Genomic DNA, 27,212 nt, shown 5'->3' with positions numbered 1-27,212 from the left:
TCGGTCCGTAAACTCGTTGTCGGTCCGTAAACTCGTTGTCGGTCCGTAAACTCGTTGTCGGTCCGTAAACTCGTTGTCGGTCCGTAAACTCGTTGTCGGTCCGTAAACTCGTTGTCGGTCCGTAAACTCGTTGTCGGTCCGTAAACTCGTTGTCGGTCCGTAAACTCGTTGTCGGTCCGTAAACTCGTTGTCGGTCCGTAAACTCGTTGTCGGTCCGTAAACTCGTTGTCGGTCCGTAAACTCGTTGTCGGTCCGTAAACTCGTTGTCGGTCCGTAAACTCGTTGTCGGTCCGTAAACTCGTTGTCGGTCCGTAAACTCGTTGTCGGTCCGTAAACTCGTTGTCGGTCCGTAAACTCGTTGTCGGTCCGTAAACTCGTTGTCGGTCCGTAAACTCGTTGTCGGTCCGTAAACTCGTTGTCGGTCCGTAAACTCGTTGTCGGTCCGTAAACTCGTTGTCGGTCCGTAAACTCGTTGTCGGTCCGTAAACTCGTTGTCCAGATCTGTCAAAATGTTTTTTTTCTAGTTGAGTGTATTTTTTTTCTTTGCATCCATTTCTCCACCAGAAAGCTCCATTTGTTTTCGCAAACACTGTGGGTTGAAATTGCAACCCTAAATCCTTGTAGTTTCAAGGACCTCTTCAAAATTTGAATTCTTTGGATGGATTCCCCCCCCCACCTTAATATTCACTCTGGTACTCCAGGGTTGATTTCCTCCTGATTATTCCTGTGTAAATTAGAAATGCCAGGAATTTGTTCTTTCTACCATTCAGGAACTCCATGGACTTCCAGGTAAAGTTCTGATTCACTCGAGCTTCCTGGCTCTTGTGAACTGTATTTGGTGTTATTAATTTAGTCTTCTCTGTATTGGAGCATAGACTAGGTAACTAATTTGGGGAAATGCCCATTCTGTCTGAACTTGAGGAACTGGAACTCTTTTTCCATTGAGTATGTTAGTCCAGTCAGCTATATACTTCGTCCACATCAGAAATAGTCAGTCTATATAAGATATTGGTTCAGATTTTTCTGTCCATTAGCATGGCCTGGCCTATTGGGTATGTCCCTTAGCTAGGCTAATGGAGAATTTAATTGTCTAACTGTTGCACTTCTTTTGAGCTCCTTGTCGAGTTTTGTCATTCATGTCATCTCTTGCAGCTATGCTTGCACACCCTCTTCCTCCCCCCCAGCCATTTTTCACATGACGTAGTTTGCAATTTATCCCCATAACAACCCTTACCTCTCCTTTGTCAGAGGGGTTGTGACAAATGATATTTAACTTGAAACGTTAACTGTTTTTCTTTACATTGACACCACATGAGTTGTTGAGCATTTGCAGCATTTTATAATAATTGAGAATTTTATTTCTTGAATAAAATTCCTGTTTTTGTTCAAAACTTCAGTGAAGCTGGCATCCTGGAAGGTGTTAACAGTAATTACATTAATTTAAAAAACTGGCATTAAATGCAATCTTTCCAATTATATTAATAACTTTCATAACCCCATTGTGTCCCCAAGAGCCTTGTGCCAATTATATAATTATGAGTTTGGTAATTGTTTTGTATATTTATCTATAGCCAATTTATGACTTAATAACAGATCAACTTCGAACAGAGTTCAACAAAACATTCTCTTGGGCTGTACAATGGATAATTTCTGGACAGCATCTTCTATGCCACTAGTGAAAATGAAGCATTTGGGCAAAAAAAAATGCCTGCCAAAGTGAAGTCCTCTTTAATAATTCTACTTGTCTAAACAAAAAGATCAATATGAAACTGGTGAATATCTGGCTGCATTAAACAATTCTTCCTTCAAGTTGATTCAATGATCTTAGACAATCATATCTTGAGCTTAAAAAATTGAATTTGATTGAATTTCCACTTGTCATATTTTATCAGCAGAAAAGGGCTTGAATGAGACTGGAAGAATATGATCTATTACTGGATTTGACAATATAAATTGTATATGCTGTGCTGGTGTCAAAGCCTTGCTTGCAAGCTGTAAGATTAAAATAACTAAGCATGTTTTACTTTTCTTTTTGACAGAAACCTGGACCAGTCAGCGCTCAGACAATTGAAGAAAGGGCGCACGTTCCCTTGCCTCATGGCTGGCAGTGCTACATGTCACCACAGGGTCGGAAGTATTATGTCAATACCTACACAAGTGGTAAGGCCCATGAGTGCATACTTTAATGAGGCTCCAGAAGTTCTGGGAATTGGAAAGGACCTTTGGATATTTGCGTACCTTAAAAAAATACTTTTGCAGTCCTGTGTTGATAATTGTCTCTGCATTGCATTTATTACATTCCATCTCATAGTCTGTCTTATTTTGTGCACCTTTTCTTTATCCCTTCTTAAGCAAGTAAAACCTTTTGGCTTTTTTCTTGATGAGATACCACAATGCATCTTACTTTTCCATTAAATGCTCTTTAAAGATATCTATCAGTATCTCCCTGAAGAACCATCATCAAAAACACATTCCCTCTTTTGCAAAGAGCCAGTGTTGGAATGAGCAGTTTACAGCAAACGGCCAATGCTCAGCTCGTGAAGATTTGCGGCAATTGACCATTTGGAAAGTGTCCTAATTTATTTTCTTTATTTTGCAACTTAAAAGCAATTTAATCTAACCCAGCTGGTGGCTGACCTCAAATTGCAGTTAACGGAAGCCCCCAAGTTGTAGATGGCTTAACAAAATCAAAATCCTTCATTATTTTTGACTGATTATTGATGCTCAAGAATGCATGAACAGTGTTTGTTTAAACTAGCATCTTTTTTTGTGTGTCTTTGGGATGCTACAAAATTCTGGCCCATGTTAACTTTTGAACTGGTGAGAACTCTATTTGTGATCTGCAAAGTTTGGATCTGGTTTCAGCTTTATTGAATCTAGTTGAAGCCCCCACTTGCAAAATAGTTTTGTTCAGAGGCCTGAGTAGATTAGAAATTGTTCTTCTGGGACATGCGACCTCAGGCTCACCAGATTGGTACCTCCTTTAGGCATTGAACCACATTCATGGTTGGATTTGTAGCTTTATATTTGACCTTTTGACTGGGTTTCAGGAAATGAGTTATCTCTATTTGTTCAATGAAAGGAAGTGTTTAGTCTGTAGATCATAAAGGATTTCACTGACTGATCTTGAAAGGTTCCACTGCTATTTGCTTTACCAGCTATTACATTGATGTGTCCTCATCAGTAATTCTTTGAAAATTTCAAGATAAGTAAAGATGAAGATTGGATAAGATTGATTCTTGGGACATGGCTGCTTTAGGCCTAAAATCCAGTTGGATCCCTAGGAATGCAAAAATCAGGAAATCAACTAAAATCCAAATTGAGAGAATTTTGGGGGAGGTGGCATGAAGGGACCAATTGGTTTCCTGATGGTGGAACCCACTGCCAAGACTACTGTACGGCAATCAAATGGGCACCAACATTTGAAAGTGTGCTCTTGCCCTTGTCGGACTCTGGCTTTAACTTACTCTTAATTTAGTCTATGTGTAGTCTGAGTCCAGCGCGTTCTTTGAATGAAGTGATAGGAGAAGGTATTCGGTTCAACAGTCAATTTATTACACAGCACAAGAATAAAACTTAACAGAGCTCTGGGTCACTCATTAGTTCATAGGTCACTTGCACAGTGAGCTACTCCCCAAGACTGACCCCTATTGTCCAGTTGGCACAGTTTATATAGGTCAATCTTATCACACAGAACAAAAGTTGTTTTCCCTGCTAGATCTTTTTGCATAAGGGTTATCACAAGTCATCTCCTGTTTTGCAGATTTCTGGGGTGTAGCATTCCCATGTTAATCCTCCAGGCCAGACTATCCTGTTGTTTAGATCTGAAATTAATTCATCCCCAGATATTTCTAATCACCATTCGGTCCCTGTCTGGCCAATTTCTGCTGTTCTCTTTAACACCTCCTCGTGCCTTAATCTTCCTCCTAGACTGGTTTTCCATTCCCTTTGATTCTTGCGGGCCATTCTTTGTTCTGATCTGGCCTGTGTCTCCTGTGCTACTTCCCACCTCCTTCAGTTGAGCATTCCTCCTAAATTGTTTTATGCATTTCCTCTCCCTGTATTTTTGGCGAGCTCTCCACTGGCCACCGTGACAGAGGTGCACCAAAGAAAAGGTACAAGGACTGCCTAAAGAAATCTCTTGGTGCCTGCCACATTGACCACCGCCAGTGGGCTGATAACGCCTCAAACCGTGCATCTTGGCGCCTCACAGTTTGGCGGGCAGCAGCCTCCTTTGAAGAAGACCGCAGAGCCCACCTCACTGACAAAAGGCAAAGGAGGAAAAACCCAACACCCAACCCCAACCAACCAATTTTCCCTTGCAACCGCTGCAATCGTGTCTGCCTGTCCCGCATCGGACTGGTCAGCCACAAACGAGCCTGCAGCTGACGTGGACTTTTTTACCCCCTCCATAAATCTTCGTCCGCGAAGCCAAGCCAAAGAAAGATTTTGGAGAGACAATTTTGCTCAGCCAACTTTGCTCCCTGCTGTGATTGCCACTTAATCACATTCCTTTTTCCCTGAACCATGCAGTAAATATACACTTATTAATTAATCATTTATTTCATACTGTTTTAACCCCTAGATTCCAACACCCTCTGAAAGCAGGCGGACATGCATGTTGTTTCCTCGCTAGGCCAGCGGCAATTGAGAAACAAGAATTCTGATACTGGAGTTGGACAGAGGGGCTGGAGGAACTTGGTGGGCTAGGCAGGTTTCATACAGAGAAATGGTCAGTTAATGTTTCATGTCTCCATCCAAACTGATGGCTGACTACTTCTTTCCACGGATCCTGCCTGAGGTGCTGACTTCCTCCAGCTTCTAATTGGACAGGAGGACATCCTATTTTTGGCTACAGGAACGTAAAGTACCTTGTGAGGGAGACTAAGAAATATAACAAGTAAACTAACAAGCAATGTTTCATTCTGTTAACTCCCTTAAGATGAAATTGTTTAAGGCTCCTGGAAGCATTGTATTAAGCACCAGGAAATTCTTTTAAGCTACACAAAAGGTGGAAACTCTTTTTCTTAATGAACAGTTTGGTTATTAAAGGAAGCCCTTGTGATTATGAAGAAAGTGGCATCTCTGGCACAGTAGTGGATGCAAACCAATTTCTTGCTGAGTTCAATCCTTTTTTTGACAAATTTGTAGCCAAGGTGACATCCGTGATGAATTAGTGAACAGCAAACTGAGAGTCATGGCAGAGACCTGTGGCTTCCTGCAAATATCCGGTGGTAAGCAAATTGAGGGTCAACGTGATGTTGAACTTGGGCAATCGAGGAATGAGAGTAGCTGAAGGTTATCCTATATTTCTAATGGACTTGGAGAGCCAAAGACAGTGGAACCATTGAGGACTCAGGAGTGTCTCTGTGGCCTTAGCCGGCCCAGCCAAATTAGCCAGCCATGTCCTTTGGGACACTTCCAGAATTTTTGCTGAGTATGAGAACCTCAGCAACTAAAGGTTTGAGGTAACAGTTGTAACTCACTCTTGACTTTATAAGCCCTTTAAACTGTATTTCCTCAATGTAGGTGGAAGCTGTATGGTCTGTTAAGGTTATGTCAACTCCCATCAGTCCTAGGTCCCCACTAATTTCTCTGGAAAATGTTGCTTTCTTGCACACCCATCAACTCCCCTCATTTTCCTGACATATTCGGATCAAATTACCACAAGCAGTTAACCTATCGGCATATCATTGGGATGTGAGAAGAAGCTGGAACACTAAGGAGAAACCCAAGCATTGACAGGGAGAATGTACAAACCGCACATATTTCAGGAGGTCAGGATTGAACTTGCAATGCCTGAGCATGCAATCCTTTCTGCAGCTCCTTATTTAAATTTCTTAATGACAGCAGAATGCTGTCGTAAATAGCAGGAAGGCAAACACTGCACGCTGTCCATTTCTCCAGTGGCTGTTAGAGATTTCTGTTCCAATTTGTCCGTATGCCAATTGCATGACTGAAGTAATTTGCTGTGCACCTGACCAGGTAAATGTCAGGAGTATTGCTATGAAGAGTGCTCTGCCCCTCTTGTATCTGGCATAACTCCACCATAAGGTGCAGACTGGATCATTTGTACCCAAAGTAAGATGCATATGAAACATTCCAATTTCTCATCTTGAACTGTTATGGGACGAGAGGACCCCAAAACCCGCAGCAATAGAAATTCACCAACACAAATGGTTACTTAAACAAGTTACTTTTAAATTTTTTTTAAACTATAAAAACAGGATCAAACTTTAACTTGTTACTATTAGTTTAACCCCCTTCTAATTCTAAGCGGATGTGTATGTGTGAGATCAGAAAAATTCTTTGATTCACAGTCCAATCTCACTACTCATTCCTCCCAAGTTCACTGGTTCCAGGCAATCCTTGTATTGTGCACAGAATTTAACATTTATAAATCTTCACCAGGCTTTAGTGCTTGAAAGGTAAATGGTTACCACTCAGGAAAGTTCTTGTTGGTTTTCAAAGATTTGTTGCTTGTTGGACACAAACTGATTCCTTCCAATCAGCCACTTCAGTGTTTTGCCAAAGAAACTTAGGGTTTTCCAGATGATGACCTTTTTCTTTCAGGTCACCAAAGTTCCTTTTCTGTTTCCTTTATCTCTGGCGAAACATTATACTGCCAGACCCAATCCTCCGAGTCTGTTACTCCCTAGCATGTCCAATTAACACGCACTTGTGAAGTCCTTCACCAAAGCAGTTTCCATTGTCTTTACAAAGGCACTTGGAGCCTAGACTGTCTGGCTTGAGCAGAGCTCTGGGATTTTAAATGAGATCTGTGATGTGAAGTTTTTATCTTTTTGTAGCCTGACTTAAAAACAACCATGATTTATCTCCTTTTAAAACATATCTATATAAAATATAACCTAATCCATTGCAGTACATTTGCTATTTTATGCAACAAATTTGTTTCAAATCCTGAGCTACCCACTGATCTTGTGGTTGAATATGGGAAGTGAAACAGGACAGCACAGAAACAGCCCCTTCTGTCCACCATGTCTTCAATTGATCTAATTTTGTCTGCCTTCACATGGTTTGTATCCCACTATTGTCTGCCTGTTCATGTGCAAACCTACAAGAGCAGTCAGAATCAGCTGACTCAAAATTTGTCCTAGCAGAACTGGAGCTTTAGAAATGATTGGAGAGCCTTGTCTCAGATGATTGGTTCACGAACCAGATGCCAGGGGTCTTGAACTTCCCTTCCAATTGAAAGTATTGAACCATCTTCAATGGCATTGGGTTGGCCATCCATCTTGTATCCAGATGGAGGATGGTGAGCAACTTTTTGTGTGGAGAATAAAATGGGAAAATCTCACCAAATGTCTTAATACAGAGGGTACTGCAGGAGACCACAGAGTCACAATGTTGTGAACTTGGAAAATGTTTCAACTGACGTGAACTAATTTAGTTTAATGCTGGATCTGATTCTTATAATTTTGAAACATTGTTAATAGCTTGGCAAATCTCAAATGATTAGCTTTGATACCAACAGCAGTAATAAATATCCTGAATGATGGTAGTTCTCTTCATTGGAATTCCATCTGGTGCTTCACTTTGGGTGGTATCAATGTTCCTGATTATTTCACGTACTCTGGTTGTTGGCCTTTGCCCATCATTTGACGGTACTTTACAAAAAAAAACATTTGTTGCTTTGAATTGCTGCCTTTATTGAGTTAATGATGGTACCACTTGTACCACTGAAGCTAGATGCACAACATGTGCATTTCTTGGCTGTTTGCCTTAAAATTGCCGATGATTTTGCTTGGTCTTTTGGTTCCATACACTGAAGAGAGTGCTACTGTGACTGTAATTCTCAGAGAAAGCTGTCCCTTCTCCATTTTTTTTTCTGGAAGATTTCAATCCTTTGCAACAATGGTTTATTCAGTCAGCTGTGCAGTAAGACTGAACAAAGCAACTCTGCCAAGAAATGTTACTGGATTCCTTTGGAATGATTCAACTGTCTTTGAGAAGCTGGGAAAATTTATTATCTGAATTATCTTTCCAATTCTTCAGTAAAGCAGAGATACAATCAGGAATTGCAATCCACTTATTAAAATGATAATTGGACACTTAAAAATGATATTTTAGTGGAGTTGGCAAGCTTCATGACAGGAAAATTTTCACATGACAAATGCAGTCTTGAAGATGTGGTTAACATGGATGAAGGAGAATTGTGGGATGTAGTTTATTTGGATTTTTAAAGGATGCTTGACAAGATTCCACTGAGGTCCTGCCCAGGAGAAGGGCTCCTATGGTTGAGTGTAGCAAGCTTGACAGAAAATGGGTACAATTGGGTTGAGTACCTTGGGGATCACTGGGGTGTCAGCAATTTACAATCCTCATCAGTCACTTGGATGAAAGAACCAAGTGCAATATATCTGAACTTAATGGCAGGATAATTATGTGAAGCGCCCAGAGTCTGCAAAGAGCTACAGAAAGATTTAATTAGCAGGCAAGGAGATGGCAAATAAACCTAGAAAATGGAGATGAGGTTATCAAGGAAAAAGTGCATGATTTGAGACTTGAGCATTGAATTAAATTATTTTTTAAATTAAAAAAAATGTAAACATACAGCATGGTAACAGGCCATGATCCTGCCCAATTTACACCCAATTAACCTGGTACATTTTGAGAAAAATCTCTCGTTTTGAAATGAAAAAGTAGGAGGCAGGAACATTAAGTAATTTAAGCAAAGAAAATGTTGGCCTTTTATGTGAATTAAACAGGGAAATACAGTGAACCCCAGATTTAGCACAATCTTGTTTTTTTGCGATGAGATTTTATGGCCCCAAACGATTGAGTTATAGTGGTTTCATTGTACAGGTAAATGTAAATAGTCTTGCTCCAACTCTACTGGGTCTTGGTGAGATTGCATCTCAGGTCTTTTGCCAAAAAGTAAACATTCCCTCATTTCTGATTATGCTGTGAAGAAAATAAAATCCACTGTAAACAAGAAATTATTTTATCTCCATATTGGCCATTTGAATGTGGAAATATTCTATGATCACTCCTGGCTGGACACCCGTTGTTGATTTGTTTCTGCCAGTCATGCAGCAGTCAACTCATTTAAACATTGTTATTGAGGGCATCAGGACAATTTTCCAAACCTGGCAACATTGAGACGATGAAAGCCACTGAGGGCAGGGTATCCATTAAATGGGCATAATAACATGAATCTTTTCTGAACATCTACTTGGGATTCTGTCAACAATTAAAAAAATACTTGCTGAGCTCCTATTTGAATTGTTGAGTAAGTGTGAATGATATCTAATCAGGGTTGATGAACAACATTTTCAGTCTATTGAGCAAAAGTGAGCCATCACTAATTACTTGAGAATCGATTGTTGGCCAACCAATAGGAGGCATTCCAGATGGAGATTTAAGAGATTCAGTCATGGTATTTCCAACAAAGAAAAATAGATTTTTAAATCGAGAGACCCCCTGAAAGGGCAGGTTGTACAAGGAACGTAAAGCAGAAAAAAACTTGTGTCCAGTCCCTAGAACCTAGTATTGCAGGAAACCTTGAATATATAAAAAAAAATACAAAGAGGATTCTTAAGTACACAAAACAAAGAGTAGGTCCTTTTGAAGTCAAAAGCTCAACCTGTGAATGGAACGAGATAATGGAAACACTGTTAATCGGTGCTTTGGAGCCCAATAGAATTGATGGTGCAGTTGTCATTTGTAGTTGAGGAAATAAAATATAAAATGGTGAAAGTGGCATTTTAGAAGTTTAATATCTGTGAAAGTGGGGTGTTTGCCAGGTTGAATAAAAGTATAGCAGAGGTTTTCACTTCTCCCCTCATCCCTGGTAATCGTGATGCTTCCTTTGTTTTAAAAAAATAAGTGATCAAATAATGTGGGCCATATAGTTGAACTTTGGAATTTACGAAGGACTATATTATCCTTCAAAGCAACAGATTAATCAGGGACAGAGTAGAGGTGTTTGAAGAAGGTTGTCTAACAAACTTTTTTATTTGGTGTAGTGGAGTCGAGACTGTTTATCTGCGTGGATTTTAGCATAGCTTTTGGCAAAGTTCCATGTAGGCTGTCAAAAAGCCAAGGTGCTTGAGCACAAGGGAGAGGAGAAATGGGATGTACATTGGACTCAGTAGTGAGAAGCAAAGGGTAATGATTGGCATGGCTTTTGTGATTGGAAGACTTGCGAGTAGTTCTCAAGATGTTATTTAATCCTTTAATTTTTGCATATAATATTTTAAAACTGGTGGCTATCGAGGCGATTTACAAAACCAGCGAACAGGGTTCAAATCCAGCACTGTCTGCAGGGAGTTCGTAAGTCCTGTGTCTTCATCTGTTTTCTCCGGGTGCTCTGGTTTCCTCCCATAATTCCAAATATGTGGGGATTGTTACCTAATTGGGGTATTTATGTGGCGCTGGCTAATGGGTTGAAAGGGCCCATTGCTGTCCTCGAAGTCTAAATTTAAAAAAAAGTTTTAAATGTAGGAGCAGGGTTGGAGTTTGCAGATTATAGAAAGATGGGTCATGCAATTGACAGGTTTGAAAAAAGCTTCCAACTTCAGTAGAAAAAGGGCACCTTTGTTTGCAGTCTAAAAATCCTTACAGGTAGTAGGGCCAAAAAGTTTTTATTTGGAAAAACTCGTGTTGCCAGATCATAGTACCAGATAGGTGGGGCCATGAAGCCTGCCTGCATCAATCTGCAAATGAATAGCAACTTTTTAACAGCGGCTATTAAAATAAGAATGGTGGACCTGGTTTTACAATGGTTCGTGCACATTAATTGCAGTGTTTTTCTTTGTATTTTTGTCTTTTTCTGCCTTGATTTTTTTGAATGTGAAAATATTTTGACAAGTCCAAATGTTTGTCAGTAGCACTTTTGTCATTTTATTTCCTGTACTTCCTTGACTGTTGTCCTCTATATCTGTACACAGTGTTATTGTTTGTCTCCAATCATATTATTCACCTGTTTTTTTTAATTTCCAATGCTTTGAATATTTTGGTTGCCAATAATCTTCAAAGGTGGCGCAACAACAAACATTTTGAACGCTGCAACAGTTTTCCTCTGGTGTGTTACTGCAGTGCCATGGAAAATGATCCAGGCAATTGTACAATAGTTCAGGAGGGCTGGTGATCCCAGGCCACATCTTCACTTGAAGTTCCAAATACTGAGCATATTTGTGCAAAAGTCGAATTTTCTAGATGACTTTTTAAATGTATGTGGCCAATTATTATATGGATACTACTTTGAGGCACTGAAATTTATATTAGAATCCAAATGATTTTGAAGCTAATAAAGAAGAAAATCACAATGAATTAAAGTGACAATAGTGAGACGTTGCTTGTCCCTCCAGCAAATGCTGATCAGTGGTGTGGTGAGGTTGGGGCATGGTGACTTTGGTAATTGGATGCGAGTTTCAACGATCTGACCAATGATCTGGGCTGATTCTGCACATCCACGCTGTGAAATTGCATCTCGCCACCCTGCTATTGTATGGCTGCAGCTTCAAAGCATTGCCCTCTCGTAAGGGTTACCCGCACCTCCCTTGCGGGGTTTTGGCATCAACAATAATGAATGCCCGTTATGAAGCAGAAGCGGTTTTAAAGGGATGGAAAATAAAATTATCGACATCAAACACAAATGCTAACTAAAAGATTTTAGATGAAGAAACAATGATAAAAATTTATAAGAATTCTATAGCCTCCATGTATACAAATAATTTAGTCATTCTCAAGCATTCATTTCCTCAACTTTTATGTACAGGTACTTGCTCCGGTTGATCTGTCATCTGTGAACTATGGTCAAATTTTACACGAGATCAACCTTTACAAGTTATAATCAAATGGGCTGACCCTCAACCCTCCCCCACCCCTGTAGTGCTCGTCGAAAGAATCAGACTTGTTGATCCAAACCAAGGCTTTTATTAGCAAAAGACAGGAGCTCTTCACAGGTTGCTGACCAGTCCGGAATGATCTGACCTGGCTAGGGACACAACCCTTTAAGGCCCAAACAGTAGGCGTGGCGTAGCTCGCAGCCAATCGCTGTAAGCACAGTCTAGATACTGTAACTATCTCTTCTTCTTCTTTGGCTTGGCTTCGCGGACGAAGATTTATGGAGGGGGTAAAAAGTCCACGTCAGCTGCAGGCTCGTTTGTGGCTGACCAGTCCGATGCGGGACAGGCAGACACGATTGCAGCGGTTGCAAGGGAAAATTGGTTGGTTGGGGTTGGGTGTTGGGTTTTTCCTCCTTTGCCTTTTGTCAGTGAGGTGGGCTCTGCGGTCTTCTTCAAAGGAGGCTGCTGCCCGCCAAACTGTGAGGCGCCAAGATGCACGGTTTGAGGCGTTATCAGCCCACTGGCGGTGGTCAATGTGGCAGGCACCAAGAGATTTCTTTAGGCAGTCCTTGTACCTTTTCTTTGGTGCACCTCTGTCACGGTGGCCAGTGGAGAGCTCGCCATATAATACGATCTTGGGAAGGCGATGGTCCTCCATTCTGGAGACGTGACCCATCCAGCGCAGCTATATACATTGGTGATAGATCTGTACTATCACACCCCCCCACTCCCAACAAATGGCAATGCTATTCCAGCAACCGTTGCAGCATTTGTGTCTGGCCAAGTACAAAAATATTATTTTTGATCACACTGTGGCATTAGCGCTCTCCAAAATGTAAATTTTGTAAAAAAAAAATAAAATAAAATTCTCTAATTGCACATGCTTGAGGAAAGAAACAATGTTTTGTTCTGAAACTAAATATGACATTGCTTTAAATGAATGAGTTCATGTTGATATCTTCAGTGAAAATTCTCTTTCAGATGTAATTTCGATGATGATGTCAGCAATATTATGTACTTCGAGGCATTTCTCATTGGTTTACAATGGTTGCATGCGTAGAAAGTCTGCGTCCCATCATTTCAAGGTGCTTAAAAATGTCCAGATCTCTGAAGCTCAACAACCATAATCGCCCAAGTTGGAAATATTAGTCCTATAGCTAATGCCATGCATCCTTTTTAATTTGAAGTGAGCAGTTCTGATTAATTTTAATTGAAAGGGAGAGATGATCCATTTGCAAGAATGGCATTGGCTGAATGGAGTTGTCTCAAATTAGCCAGTGTTACTGTTTAATCAAAATAATGGTCTTTCTTTTTGTATGGGAGTTCTTGATAACAAGCTATAAATGAATGATCTCCCAAGAATGTTCTCGTTCTAAAATTATTTGACAGATGCTCTATATGTTTAAAGCTGGTGCTGTCATGAATCAAAGTGAATGAAGATGTTGATGAGCAATAATTGGCAAGGGATGAAGTTCTTCAACAGTGATGTAAATATTTAAAGCTCATGAATACTTTTGGAGTGGTTCGATGAAAGAGCCAACATCTGAGGATTTTTTTTTCTTGTTTGTTTTGAGGCTCTTGTCAGTGGCGCAGACTCCATTCATGACATGGATCAGGAAATCGGGCTTGAGTTACCATCTGCCTAATTTTCAAGGCATAGTTTTGAGGGGGAAATTGAGACAATGCTGCTGGCACACGTTTTCCAATTTAGGGTGAAAGTTATTTGAGACAAGCTTCGTGTTAAATCACAAACCCCCAAGTATCTGCATTGAGTGCATCCCCTTTCTAGAGGTGCGGGGGGTGAGGGGGTTTACTCTCTTCCTGTTAGCAAGTTTAATGTTGCACAGCCATTGCATGTCTTCATGTTTTGGGTATTGTTGAAGTGCTTTGCTCTGTACACTGAAAATCCTTTCAATGATTTCCCCGCATCAACGTTATTTTAATTTCTGTCATACCTGCCTGACAAATTGGGTGAGGCCTTGCAAGCCTGAAGAGCCATCAAGGGCTAACCTGTACCTGAATTATAACAAGATTAGAATTGGCTGCAGTTTTTATTTATTGTTGCATCCAATCTATTGAATCAAAGGCAATTTGCCCTGGCAGTAATGGAACGGAAAACTGGAGCATTGAATGAGCACTTCTTTCCGCATCTTTGCCACAGACCCAGCTTGGTCTGCAATGTTTGCAGGATCCCACATGCAGCACTGGTGGTTAGATGGGCTAAATTTCTCTATCAAAAAATATACTCCTGATGGGGGGAAAAAGTGGAGCATCTATTCTACTGATGATTTGGTGCTCCCCTTAAGCTGATTTTCAAACTTTTTTTTCTTTCCACTCACATACCACCTTAAGTAATCTCTATGCCATAGATGTTCTGTGATTCGTAAGGAATTACTTAAGATGGTATGTCACTGGAAGTCAAAGTTTGAAAAACACTGCTTTAATCATATCTCATTGACTCGTTATGTGCACGGTTTCATAGCTCCAAAGGAAATGGGTCAACGACAATTTTTCTCAAGCAAAACGTTTCAATAACAATTGGGTCTGGAGCAGTGATTCTCAACCTTCCCTTTCCACTCACATACCACCTTTAGCAATCCCTTATTAATCATAGAGCACCAATGGCATAGGAATTAACTTGTGTGAGTGGAAATAAAATTTGAAAACTGCTGCCTTAAGTCACCCATGAGTTGTCATGCTATTCTGCAGCTCTCCACCCCCTTAATTACAAGTTTCTATTTTTTAAACAAAACCTTGGTTGCTATTTGTTGTTTATCCTTTTTGTCAGCTAAGAACATGCCTTTCTCTGCAAGCTGCTTGTCTTGCACCAGCTGCCCCCAGCCTGCGTTATTCAATGATAATGATGGGAAATTCCTGCTGGAAGCATTTCCTGCCATAGATCAGAAAGACTCCTGCATATTCTTTTAAAGATGACTGGATGCCACAATGTTTTTTTCACCTCCAGCAATGAAGCCCAGGTTATAAAACAGCCTGAGCTTTGGCATCTGATGACATTATAAACCTTGTTTGGGGGAGGGGGGGGGGGGATGAGAAACATTGATCACTACTTGTGTCATACAAGCATATTGACCCGGCGAGGAGAGAAATGGTGAGGTGTGGAAGCTGTGCTCGTTGCGGGTAGTCTTGAGGTGTAGGCATGCTAACTCACTGATCCTTGTGCAAGTTATTTAACTTTCATGTGAGTTTTGTGAAAACCACAGAGCTATTCAAATGACAGAGGAATTGCTGTAGATTTTAAACCAACCCCATCAAAATGGGAGATGGGGGTGTTTATCACTCTCATTTTGGGGAGGAGTGCAGGCAGAAACTGCTCAGTTTCCTACATTATAAACAGTGCTCCATTTCTGGAGTTTCAGGTGGTATTAAGGATGAGGGGGGGTGGGGGGGGGTGGGGGGGGGAAAAACCTGTATTTCTTTTGAATATTAAAATATCCCAGGTGATTCCAGTTCTAATTTAAGTGCCTCAGTTGCAATTATTTCCCTATATTTTAAAAATTGGTATCCTTGTTAAAAGGAAACTAGTAGCTTGAAATATACTTACCTCTGAAAACATAAACCGCAAAATTAAATCAAACAGCCAATATCAAATTTTAGAGGGGTAATCTTTAATCGGTCCCAAGTGCATGGTAAAAGGGTAAGTTTTTAGATTTGTTGGTGTCTGGAATGCCTTGCCAGGGATGGTGGTGGAGGCTGAAACATCAGGGCATTTGAGAGACTCTGGGACTGACACATAGATGGAAGATGATTACGGGGTGGGGGTCAGCACACCATGTGCTGTAGTGTTCTTTGATGTTTTTGTATTTCCCTGAATTGTCTGTCTTCCTTTTGCATTTCAATACACGTAATCCTGTTTAACCAGGTACAATGGTTAAAACGATGCTCATTGCTTGCTGCAACAATTTTCCTCCGGCATCCTGAACATATTCTCCATTGCAGGGGTTGGTGCACTATTGGAAGTGCTTTTAGAAGAGCTATTGGAACTGAAACTTCATCTGTACCTTTTGGCACACAAGAGATCCCTTAATTTGCAGAGAAGCAATTCATTATCTTCTCTCTCCTAGCTGGGTCAATGTGCTTGTCTGACACAAGCAGTGATTAACCAAGTGAGAAGTAGTGAGTTGTCTCTGGGCTCCAGTGATCTGCTGGCCATGTAGAGTTTGCATGTTCTCCTTATGACTGCATGGGTTCACTGAAAGATTTATTTTGTTATTACACCCTTCTGCCAAGTTTTTAATCTCTTCCTCTTTTTATTTAGACCATTACTGTGGTAGTCAGCAAAATTGTAAATGGTATAGTTGTACCAAAATGTGCAGTTATAGGCGTCAAGCAAATGGGAGAGGGGCTTAAGTGCACAGCACTGTAATATTCCAATACTGATGGAGATGAAGGAAATGTTCTTGCTAATTGATTGGCATCTAGAGGTGATAAAATCTAGAATCCAATTACATAGTAGGGTATTGATGCCCAGGTCTTGGAGTTTGCTAATCAGTTTGTTTTGGGGGGGGGGGGGGAAGAATGATGGTGTTGAATGCTGAACTATAGTCAATTAAGACCATCTCGATGTATGCATCTTTCCTGCCCAGGTGTTCCAGAATTTTGTGCAGAGCCTGTGAGATGGCATCTGCCGTAGATCTGTTGCTACGGTCAGCAAATTGGAATGGATCTTTTGTGTTACAAGATCAAACCAGCAACCACAAAGAAGGCATATCACACAGGGGTAAAGATGAACAATTACTTTATTAACAAAAATTCACCTTCAAACTTTAATTCAAAATCCCCCCATTTTATAACAATGCCCAGTTTATAACTATGCAAATTTCTATAACTGTGTAAAGCTAATAAGTTCCCCAGCCTAAATATAACATATGTAATTAAAGTCCCTAAGTTATATTTCCAACCAGTCCCAGAAAAGCTTAGACACAAAACACACAAGACTCACAAAACTTCGATCTCAACTGAAGCAAAGGTCATAAACAGAATTCAGTTTGTTTGGTAAACTGAAGCCAAAAGATCTTTGTGAGAGAGCACACAACTCGAAGTGGTCTTGCATTGCTTGCAGAGAGAGGAACAACTGGCTTGGTCTGGATCCTTCTGGCTGCCTTCGAAATGTTCCTCCCTTTTAAAATGCCCAACATTCTAAACTGCCTCCTAGACCATGACTCATGCTCTGGGTGGCCTCCTTCCACTCCACAGCCACCCCCAGTGGCGGTTTGTCATCCAAATCCAGAAATTTCTAGATCATCTGCACATGCCCAGTCTACCTTCACCTTGGCTCTCTCAGGCAAACTGTCACTTTTCAAACACAAAACCACACAACACGTAGGCCAAAACACAACACAGTACTCTGTAACAATTGTCGCAGCTCAGACATGATAGCAGTTGGCATAAGAGGATGGCACAGTTAGCGCAACACTGCCACAGCGATCAACACTGGGGTTTGAATCCCGTGCTGTCTGTAATGAGTTTGTACGTTCTCCCTGAGTTTGAGTGGGATTCCTTTGTCTCTTGATTACTGACCATATCATGCAGCTCCTTAAATGCCTGTTTGTATTCTGCATTGGGAAGGATATAAACTCTAGTGAAAATTATTTTCTGTGTAGATGGAGGAGTCTGCATTTGATCAATATTTGCCCTAAGGTAGAGGTAATTTGTTTTCAACTTCAAAAGGATTAATCACTTTCTACATTATTGTCTGCTAAATGTCAGGGATGGGGAGAGACTGAACCAATAAAGTGGAGAATTAGGTCTTCAGAAAATTAATTCTTAACCTGTTATGAACACTGGTTTTAGCAGAGAGGCATGAGGCAAGGCTACCAGGGCTACAATGAAGGGCTGCATTTTATCCCAGATGATGTTTCTTCCCCCATTACTGCTGTTGACCTTCAAAATAGAAAAGAACTGAATCTTTCCACAAAATCTCTTTCCACAAATCCTGTCTGACCTGTGGAGAGTTTTCAGCATTTTTTTGACTGTTGACTGAAAGATTTGAATAATAAGTAATTTCCCCACTTCCCTGTAATTGTATTAAAAGAGAGCCTTTAATTTTAATCAGAATATTTTGCATCCTTTAATCTGGCAACCCTAACTAAGCCCAAAGATGGTCATGATAACTGAGACTATGTAATGTACCATATGGTTCCAGTGTTTACAGGGATGTGGTTTTGGAGTGCAGAAGTTTGTCAGATGGGAACTAGGGGAAAGGTGGAAATCCCTGCCAAATTTAACAGGAGGGTCTGATTTTTGATTCCCTTGTTCTTTTTCTGCCTGGCAGCAAGCCAGATGGACAAGGAAACCTGCGTGGAAGGCCATGGGCAAAAATGAAGCAGAGATTTATTATTAACACTGGAAATGCTTGATTGCAAGGAGGGAGGCAGAGCTTGAGGAGGATGGGGATTTGGTCAGATGCACACTGTTTATTTAAAAAAAAACACTTCTGTCCTGCAAGGAGGGCCAGGAATGCACCTGCCTGCTTCATACCTGAGAAAACATTGACTTTAAACGTCTTGCATGAGTGCATATTCTCACCTATCCCATCCTAGTTATAACTTGATGAAGGGGTCAAACCCAAAATGTTGGTTATGTATCTTTATCTTTGCTATTGTGGAAACTCGCCCATGCACAGGTGAACCAGCTCATGGAGTTGTGGGCAAGGCCGCAGCAAATCTGACTGAGAGCTCTAGGTACAGGGCAAGTCCACAGCCTGGCGGCTGATGTCATAAAGGTCGCAGGAGTAGCAAGTGACATCAGGTTCCGAAGAATTTGTGTGCCTAGGGTGATGACGCTATATACACTGACCTGCTGAATTTCTCCAGCGTGTTTTTTTTACTTCAACTGCAGTGTCTGCATACTTTGTGCTTTACTTCCAGTTGTCATGCTGAACCTCCGGGAACTCCTGAGGAAGTAGCGGCACTGGTATGCTTTCCTCACTATAACATTATGTTGGATCTAAGAAGTGTCCTCTGAGATGGTGATTCCCAGGAATTTAAATTTGTTCACCCTCTCTGCCTCTAATTTCCCACCCCCCACAATCACTGGATTATACACATCTGGTTTTCCCTTTTATGTCCACAATTTTGGTGATAGTTAAAGATGTGATTTGTTATTACACCATTCTGCCAAGTTTTCAATCTCCCTCCTGTATGCTGACTTGTCACCTTTTTATATAGACCATTACTGTGGTATTGTCAGCAAATGTGGAGGGTCTTCATTGTACTTGAGAAGTTAAGCCCCATCCTCTGTCCCTGTCTTTGAGGGTGCAGGGGAAGGGGAGCTGGTTAAAGCCCCCCCCCCCATTCACTTGTTGAGGCATCAGTCCCACCCACCCCTGTCTTTGCTTCCACAGATAGTGTTGTCATTAATGCTTTGATAGACTTCTCACCTCCCCTGGGCCCACATCTCTTGGCATGAATAAAAAGGACCAAAGTGTCAGCCCACTCTGCTCATTCTTGCCTCACATTGAGCCTTTCACTGAACACAACCAGGAATGGGTATAATTATTTTCTAAAGGCACAAAAGTAAGATTCATAACCAAACTGAGATTCCTGTGCAATTAATTTATACAAGCAGCATGGTAACAGGACCTTTTGGACTCAAACCCATGATACCTAGTCACACCCAATTGTTTTGAAGAGTGGGAGGAGACACTCAGACGTGGGGAGAACATATAAACTCCATACAGATAGTACCAGGTTCAAACTCCAGTCATGGGTTGTGCAAACCATGCCACCCAAATATAATGTTCAAAGGTCATGATCGAACAGATTGAAGAACCAATAATAACAGACAAAACATCATTTCCTTTCCCCAGCAGATGATGCTTGGTTCAGTTACTGCAGCAGTTTTTTTAAATCTACAAATTGTTTAGCATGGAGAAGAAACATTTGCATGTAAACCATATTGAATCACTGTTGTAGATCACATTTTCTAAGATAGTGGAGTACAATTAAATCTGTGAAGTGCCCTGGTTATACAAGTTTGTTTAAAGAAAAAAAATCCAGTAATTCTGAAAGATTTAGACCGGTTTGGAAAAAGGCAGAAATAAAACTTGCCTTACCAATAGTGGTTGATGAAATCATCATGGAAGCTTCAAACTGTGATTCCATGTGAAATTGATTTCAACTGGTGCATAATTTGAAGTTTTGGGCAACTGAGGTTATTCACACCTATTTTTTGTTATGATGTTGAAAATAGCTTAAACCCAGAATAAGCTGCTTTTATGACCCTTGGTCAAATCCATAAAATTTAAACAGGAGGATCTGATTGTGTCCCCATTTTGAATAGTTGGAGATCTTGGCCCACAATATCTTAAGGGGCCTTTTGAATGGGTAGTCGCCAGAGAATGTGGTCCTAACGCCACAGCAGTGGCCTGGACAACTAGTGGTGCAATGCTTGCTTCCCTCTCTGACTGCAACTTTGTTTCCTCCCAGCCGCCAATATTGTGGGCAGCTTGATCACAACCGTGCTCTGATCATCCTTGCCCTCAATCTTACGACAAACTTCAACTCCAAATGTGTAACATGTAAGCCAAGCTGCACATTTCTTGACGTGAAAACTGCCCTGTAACTCATGATCAAGATCATTTCAATGGAATATCTGTTTCATGCATATACAAGTAAAAGCACCCAGAAATGCTGGAGAAACTCAGCCGGTCTCGCAACCTTCATAGAAGGTAAAGAGAAATTGCTGATCTTTCAGGCAAAGAACAGGAAGGTGTCAGAAGAAAGACTGGCAAAAGTCTGACCAACAAAAAGTGTTAATTGTGTATGATCAGAGGAGAGGTGAGAATTGATTTTTGGCAAGTTTCTTCTTGCCTTTTGGCAAGGCTGGCTGAGTTCCTCTAGCATTTCTGTTTTTACAATAATCACAGCATCTGCAGACTTTCATTTTTCAGTGCATATATGTGTCTGACACTAAACTTGTTATCATTACATTAGTCAAACAGTAAAGACATAGACCTTTCCAAACATCCTGTTCCACTAATCTTCACAAATCTACTTTGTTAATCTTTCCTATCAACTTGCTCCATATTGAACCACTCATCTTCGTGTAGGCCAATTTACAGTGACCAACAAACTTTCCAGCACATTTATTCCCACCCCCACCAAAATAACAGTACTGGAGTCCAAGATTGATCCAGTAATTGCAACCAAGGCAGCACCTCCACAAGCTGCATCACACAAACAACGGCTGATGCAATGCATTAATGCCTATTGCACCTTTGTGAAGGGCAAGGCTTTTTACGGAAATTTGGATTATTGCTTTAGGACTCCAAGCATGAGGCTCTGAGGGGATTGGATGATGACAGTAGTGAGGTGGGCACTTGGTGTGATTAAGTTCAAGGGTTGAATGATTAGGCAAGCTTGCTGTGAAGAATCCTAGCACTGAAACTGGTCTAGATTGATTAAATTTCCACCAGATGGGAAAGGAAACAAATCCCCTGGTTATATTGAGCTTCTCTCTGCAAAACATGAAGACTATTTACATTTACCTGTACAATGAAACCACTATAACTCAATTGTTTGTGTTGAATTAGTTGGCAAATTACGCTGTAATAGGTAAAATATCCCTGAGTTGATTGTGGGCAGACTGTTTTCAGGATTTGCTGTTTTTCTCTCTGTTCTTGCACCCGTGACTTACCTTGCAAGGAATTCTACCAAGTCATTGACCTGCATTTATCTGTTCGAATGAATGGGGGTCAATGAAGCAAGTTGATTCAGCTGTCAGCTAGCACACTATAGGTAAAGGTTACAATGAGTTCATTGAAAATAACAACTGTGGCATTGTTAGCTTCTAACAACTTCTGTCTATAAATTACGTGGGCTTTTGATTGTTGTTCAACCATTCTTTGCTTTCTAAATATCAATTTCAACCTACAATGTCAACTGCACATTTAATGTTCAGTTTGTGCACTGTTCCTTAGAACATTTGTTCCTTGGATTACAAAAGGATGAGTTTCTGGAAAATATTCGAAGAAGCTCGTGAAATGCATTGTCCTCCTTCAAACTGGTAATCTGGTTCATAACTAACCTCTCCATGCACTTTGAGTAAGTAAGTGGCACCAGCCGGTAGTTGTGAAGACGTGTCACCTTACTTTTGTGCACCAGAATAAAGCCTGCCCTTTTGAAACCGGGTGGGGATTCTGACCATGGTTGGAAGAGGTTGTGAAAACAAAATGTCTGCAAAAGAAATTCCACCATAGCTTTAAGTCCTCTGTGGGTCAGAGATTCACCTTCTTGAAGGTTCAGTTGACATCGGCTGCAGAAGCTGGGAGCAGTTGTTGGGGTTATGGAGGCTTACCAGTGTTCTTCCCATTATCTTGTGAAGGGAGCATATTGTTGAGCATGATGTCTTCCTATGCACAGACTATTTGTTGTAGTGAGCAGTGGGGGAAAAACATTGACACACATCATGGCAAAAACTGAATTGATCTACATACATTCCATCTTCAAACTTTTCCATCAATGTTCTGATTTTTTGTTTTCCAAACTGTGCGATCATTGTGACTCCTCATTTACTTTACCAATTGAAACATTGGGGTGTGATCAATGAATACTCGCAGACACGAAGCAAGAGTCGAAGGCTTTATTGTTCAGAAGACCCAGATATGCCTCAGCATTCTGCTGGCTCACGTCCGAGGCAGGCGTGAGGGAGGAGACTAAGGCTCTTATTGGGGGATCTTGTGGGGAGGGCCGGTACAGAAGGCGGGCGAGCCCAGTGAGGACATGCTCGCAGTACCATGTTCCACCACAAATATACAGGTTCTTCATTGACTGACCCAAGATCACTCTTTTGTTTACGTTATCTCCCCGGTACAGAAGGCGGGCTAGCCCAGTGAGGACATGCTCGCAGTAGCATGTTCCACCACAAATATACAGGTTCTTCATTGACTGACCCAAGATCACTCTTTTGTTTACGTTATCTCCCTTCACTACTCCTATTTTACTTTACAAATGCTTTAATTTAATGGGTCCTATCATCTCTCTCCAAAGTAGCTCAAAACTTCTAGTGATTACAGGAAGTTTGAGAAATTCCTCTTCATAAGAAGTAAAGAACATGGACTCAATTTGGATGGAGCACAAAAAAGATTTATTATGATAGCCTTAGCTGTAGCAAAATAATGTATTATGTCAACCTGGAAATTAGAAGATAGCCTGAGAATACAGCAATGGTACATAAAAATGAATAAATGTATTCCATTGGAAAAAACATATAATTTAAGAAATAACATCACAGTATTAGAACAAATTTGGGAAACGTACATGAACACAGCAGAGAAGTCCTACCGCGGACCTCCACCACCTAAATTGACAGAATGAGAAGAAGATGAAATGAACTGACCCAGTGTGTAAAAGTAGATGACACAATTTTCTTGTTTATTTTCATTGTGTGACGACATTGTTTAATGGATTTAATGTATCATATGTTGAGCGTTAAGTGGGTGGGGAGGGGGGTGGGAAGGAGGGAGGGGGGAAAGGGGAGAAAATGACACAGTGTATATTCAAGAGGGAAATGTTTGTGTATTTTGGTCAATATGGTTCATAGTGTGAAAAATAAAAAATTAAATAAAAACATGTGCACCCAACTTCATTGATTACGTTGCTTCATTAGCCATTGAGTTTGATGGTTCAATAGCTGTTGGCACTAGTGAGCTGGCTTGATTCGAATTTATTGTCACAAAATTCAGTGTTTTGCGGCAGCATTTCATGTAAACATTCACTTTACAAAATTTACTTTATATAAAAAAAATGCACTAAAAAGTAAGGTGGTATCTATCTTTAGAAACTGTCCTTATGCCACTGACTCCTTGTTTTTAGGCTCCTGCACATTTTTACCTGAGGGTGGCAGAGTGAAGAGGGCATGGACTGAGTGGTGAGGATCTTTGAAAATAGAGGCTGCTTTTTTTTTTAAAGTCACTGCCTCATGTAGAGGCCCTTGATGTAGAGGCCCTTGATGCGGCGGCCCCCGAGGCGGCGGCGGCCCCCATGCGGCGGCGGCTCCCCATGCGGCGGCGGCCCCCGATGAGGCGGGGGCCCCCGATGCGGCGGGGGCCCCCATGCGGCGGCGGCGGGGGCCCCCATGCGGCGGCGGCGGGGGCCCCATGCGGCGGCGGCGGGGGCCCCATGCGGCGGCGGCGGGGGCCCCATGCGGCGGCGGCGGGGGCCCCATGCGGCGGCGGCGGGGCCCCCATGCGGCGGCGGCCCCCCATGCGGCGGCGGCCCCCCATGCGGCGGCGGCCCCCCATGCGGCGGCGGCCCCCCATGCGGCGGCGGCCCCCCATGCGGCGGCGGCCCCCCATGCGGCGGCGGCCCCCCATGCGGCGGCGGCCCCCCATGCGGCGGCGGCCCCCCATGCGGCGGCGGCCCCCCATGCGGCGGCGGCGGCGGCCCCCATGCGGCGGCGGCGGCGGCCCCCATGCGGCGGCGGCGGCGGCCCACCATGCGGCGGCGGCGGCGGCCCCCATGCGGCGGCGGCCCCCCATGCGGCGGCGGCCCCCCATGCGGCGGCGGCCCCCCATGCGGCGGCGGCCCCCCATGCGGCGGCGGCGGCGGCCCCCATGCGGCGGCGGCGGCGGCCCCCATGCGGCGGCGGCGGCGGCCCACCATGCGGCGGCGGCGGCGGCCCCCATGCGGCGGCGGCCCCCGATGCGGCGGGGGCGGGGGCCCCCATGCGGCGGGGGCGGGGGCCCCCATGCGGCGGCGGCGGGGGCCCCCATGCGGCGGCGGCGGGGGCCCCATGCGGCGGCGGCGGGGGCCCCCATGCAGCGGCGGCGGGGGCCCCATGCGGCGGGGGCCCCCCATGCGGCGACGGCCCCCCATGCGGCGGCGGCCCCCATGCGGCGGGGGCGGGGGCCCCCGATGCGGCGGGGGCGGGGGCCCCCGATGCGGCGGGGGCGGGGGCCCCCGATGCGGCGGGGGCGGGGGCCCCCGATGCGGCGGGGGCGGGGGCCCCCGATGCGGCGGCGGCCCCCCATGCGGCGGCGGCGGCGGCCACTTCTGATACTGGAGAAATCTCAGCTTGCACGTGGGCCAGTGCTGATGACAAATAAAACTATTTCAAGAGGGGAGAAGACTGAGGATTTTTCTGACGTCTCCTTTATCAGATAATGGGTACAATGCCTCCATGTTCTTTACCTCCTTTGCCTTTGTATTGCTGGCTACACGATATGCCCTCAACAATCAAAATACCTTTTTTTGTGTAAACTTGTAACCATGAGTGTCTTTGTATTCTTCATGAGGCTGCAGTCTTAAAAAAACCAAGGTTTTTAAAAAAAATTAGATCACTATATGGCCATTTCCCCCTGCCCCCCCCCCCCCACCCCCCCCCAGACAATAAATAGCTTTCTGCAAACAATTTTAAATGAATGTTGGCCATCTGGATAATTGACCTGTTTTAAATACTTTTTTGCAGCCCGCTAATCATTTTGGAACTTGTATGTTCCCTGACGCAGACAGCTTGTCATTTGTTTCCCAGATGAATTGAACTTCACCCCCTCAATCACTTTGTGTGACTCACAGCTCTTGTTGAATTGATTCTTGTCATTTGCATTTGTATCCAATATCATTCAAACTTGTCTGCTAATTTTAAAGGAAAGCCGTCATTTATTAAAACCCTTTCCTGATACTAAAATGTTGTGATGAGAGCCAACTGGTGGCTTTTTATTTTAAATATTTGATCAGGAGATAAAGGGGTAGCTCAAAGCAAATATTTGGGCAAGTCTATGGAGCATAGCAGGCCAGAACAGCAGTGGAGACACAAGGATGAGCAAATATTTGGGAGCTTGTTCTGTTTAAGAATTTGAGCTGTGAGCATGCAGAATGTTAAATAGTTTAAAAGTAATGGGGCGGAAATCTGTTAACATCAGTTGTAGGAACTTGTAGTTCTGTTTTTATCTGGAGGTTAATGTGTTCTGGTTTAAAAGAAAAGGAATTGCAACACTGTCCAATTCTTAATTCCTGAGTTATATTCCAAATAAATATTAACCTGTCTTGGGGAGAAGATCTGAAACAATTATTGTACAATCAAACAAATCGGTGAACATGCATATTTCCTGTATAAAGAAATAATATTCATTGCTTATTTAATCAGAGATATGATTATGGCCTGAATTAGATTTTTCTACTTGTCCATTTCAAGTAGGCATGGACAATATAATATGTTGAGCCAATCCACTCCAATGAAATTTTATTCCAAAAAAATTCACAGTAAATGCATAGTGCAACGTCTCTTCACATTCAGTGCCATTCATATATACTCGTGCTCACTCTCTGTGCGTTCTGTATCATGTTGGCACATTGTTTTTGTGCCTGGTAGCATTAACCATTTGTAGCACTGTTGCCACTGACGTGACACAACCCCTGCCCACTGTTTCACCCACTTCTGTTGTTTTTGTGGGGGGGTGCTTTCTCCCCAATGCCCAGTAATTAAAGGATCATAGACTGGTGTTTTCCCACAACTTTTGCTTCGGCTACACCAAGCCTCGTGTCCCTTAGCACCAACTCCTGCTGCCTGGAATGTGCCAGTTGGAAGCAATCCTTCACCAACATCTCATCATGCTAGAAAAGCGCCAGGTTTTGGGCAGCCCAAGGGGTCCTTCAGAGATGAACACCAGCACCTCTGGATGTCTGCCTCTGAGCAATCATGAGGACTGCCCACTTCTCAAGTGTTGAAGAGCATCGTCCTTAGACCGCCTGTCTCCATCTTGTGAGCTTGGCTATTCACAATCCATCATTATGAGAATGAGATTGTAAATTGTTTCATACTGTCCCAAAGGTTGAACAGTGGAGAAACATCCATATTGGATTGAAAAAGTTCTAGTGGGCCTGATTAGAGCAAGAATCATTTTTGTTCAGTAATTTGGATTCCCCATTTGGATTGGCGTCTGCAGTTTTTGATCTCATCCAAGTGCACGAAAGGTATGAATTTTTATCCCTAATGATTTGAATGGGACATCCTGTACGGGAATGACTTTGCAATATGGTCACACGGAGAGCCAGGCTCTGGGATATCTCCGATTGAGTTCACACCCTCATGGTCCACGAAGGGTGATGAGGTCCTAAAGAGTTCATTTAGTTGGGTGTGAAGTTGATGGGTAGGATCTCTCTGGTTCTGATCTCAAGATTGCTACCTGTGCCATGTACTAGTAAGGACAATAATGCAGCTTAACATGGCTAATGAGATGTTGCAGGAGGAAAGGCTTTCGATTCCTGGGCTCTCTTCCAGGGAAGATGGGACGTACTAATGGGGTGATTTGCATCTGAACTAGAGGGGGTGGGGGGGCGAGTATCCTTACGGGAAGATTTGGGGATTTAAACTAGATTTGCAGGGGATGAGGACTAGTATGCTAGAGCAGATAGTGGAGTGGAGGAGGAAAATATGTTA

General features: G+C 42.7%; 1 protein-coding gene across 2 annotated transcripts in view; it reads left to right on the top strand.

Moving 5' to 3' along the window:
• gas7b (growth arrest-specific 7b) overlaps positions 1-27,212 on the top strand; it is a 454,230-nt gene that overhangs the window by 200,386 nt on the left and 226,632 nt on the right. For both annotated transcript variants that reach the window (XM_069929483.1, XM_069929484.1), the window contains exon 2: positions 2,040-2,160. In XM_069929483.1, the coding sequence (XP_069785584.1) occupies positions 2,040-2,160 (121 nt within the window). The remainder of the gene's footprint in view (positions 1-2,039; positions 2,161-27,212) is intronic.

Source organism: Narcine bancroftii, chromosome 3, assembly GCF_036971445.1.
Source record: "Narcine bancroftii isolate sNarBan1 chromosome 3, sNarBan1.hap1, whole genome shotgun sequence".
In the NCBI taxonomy this organism is placed as follows: domain Eukaryota; kingdom Metazoa; phylum Chordata; class Chondrichthyes; order Torpediniformes; family Narcinidae; genus Narcine; species Narcine bancroftii.
The sequence above is the reverse complement of the archived record's forward strand: the minus strand, read 5'-3'. Positions and strand labels throughout refer to the sequence as shown.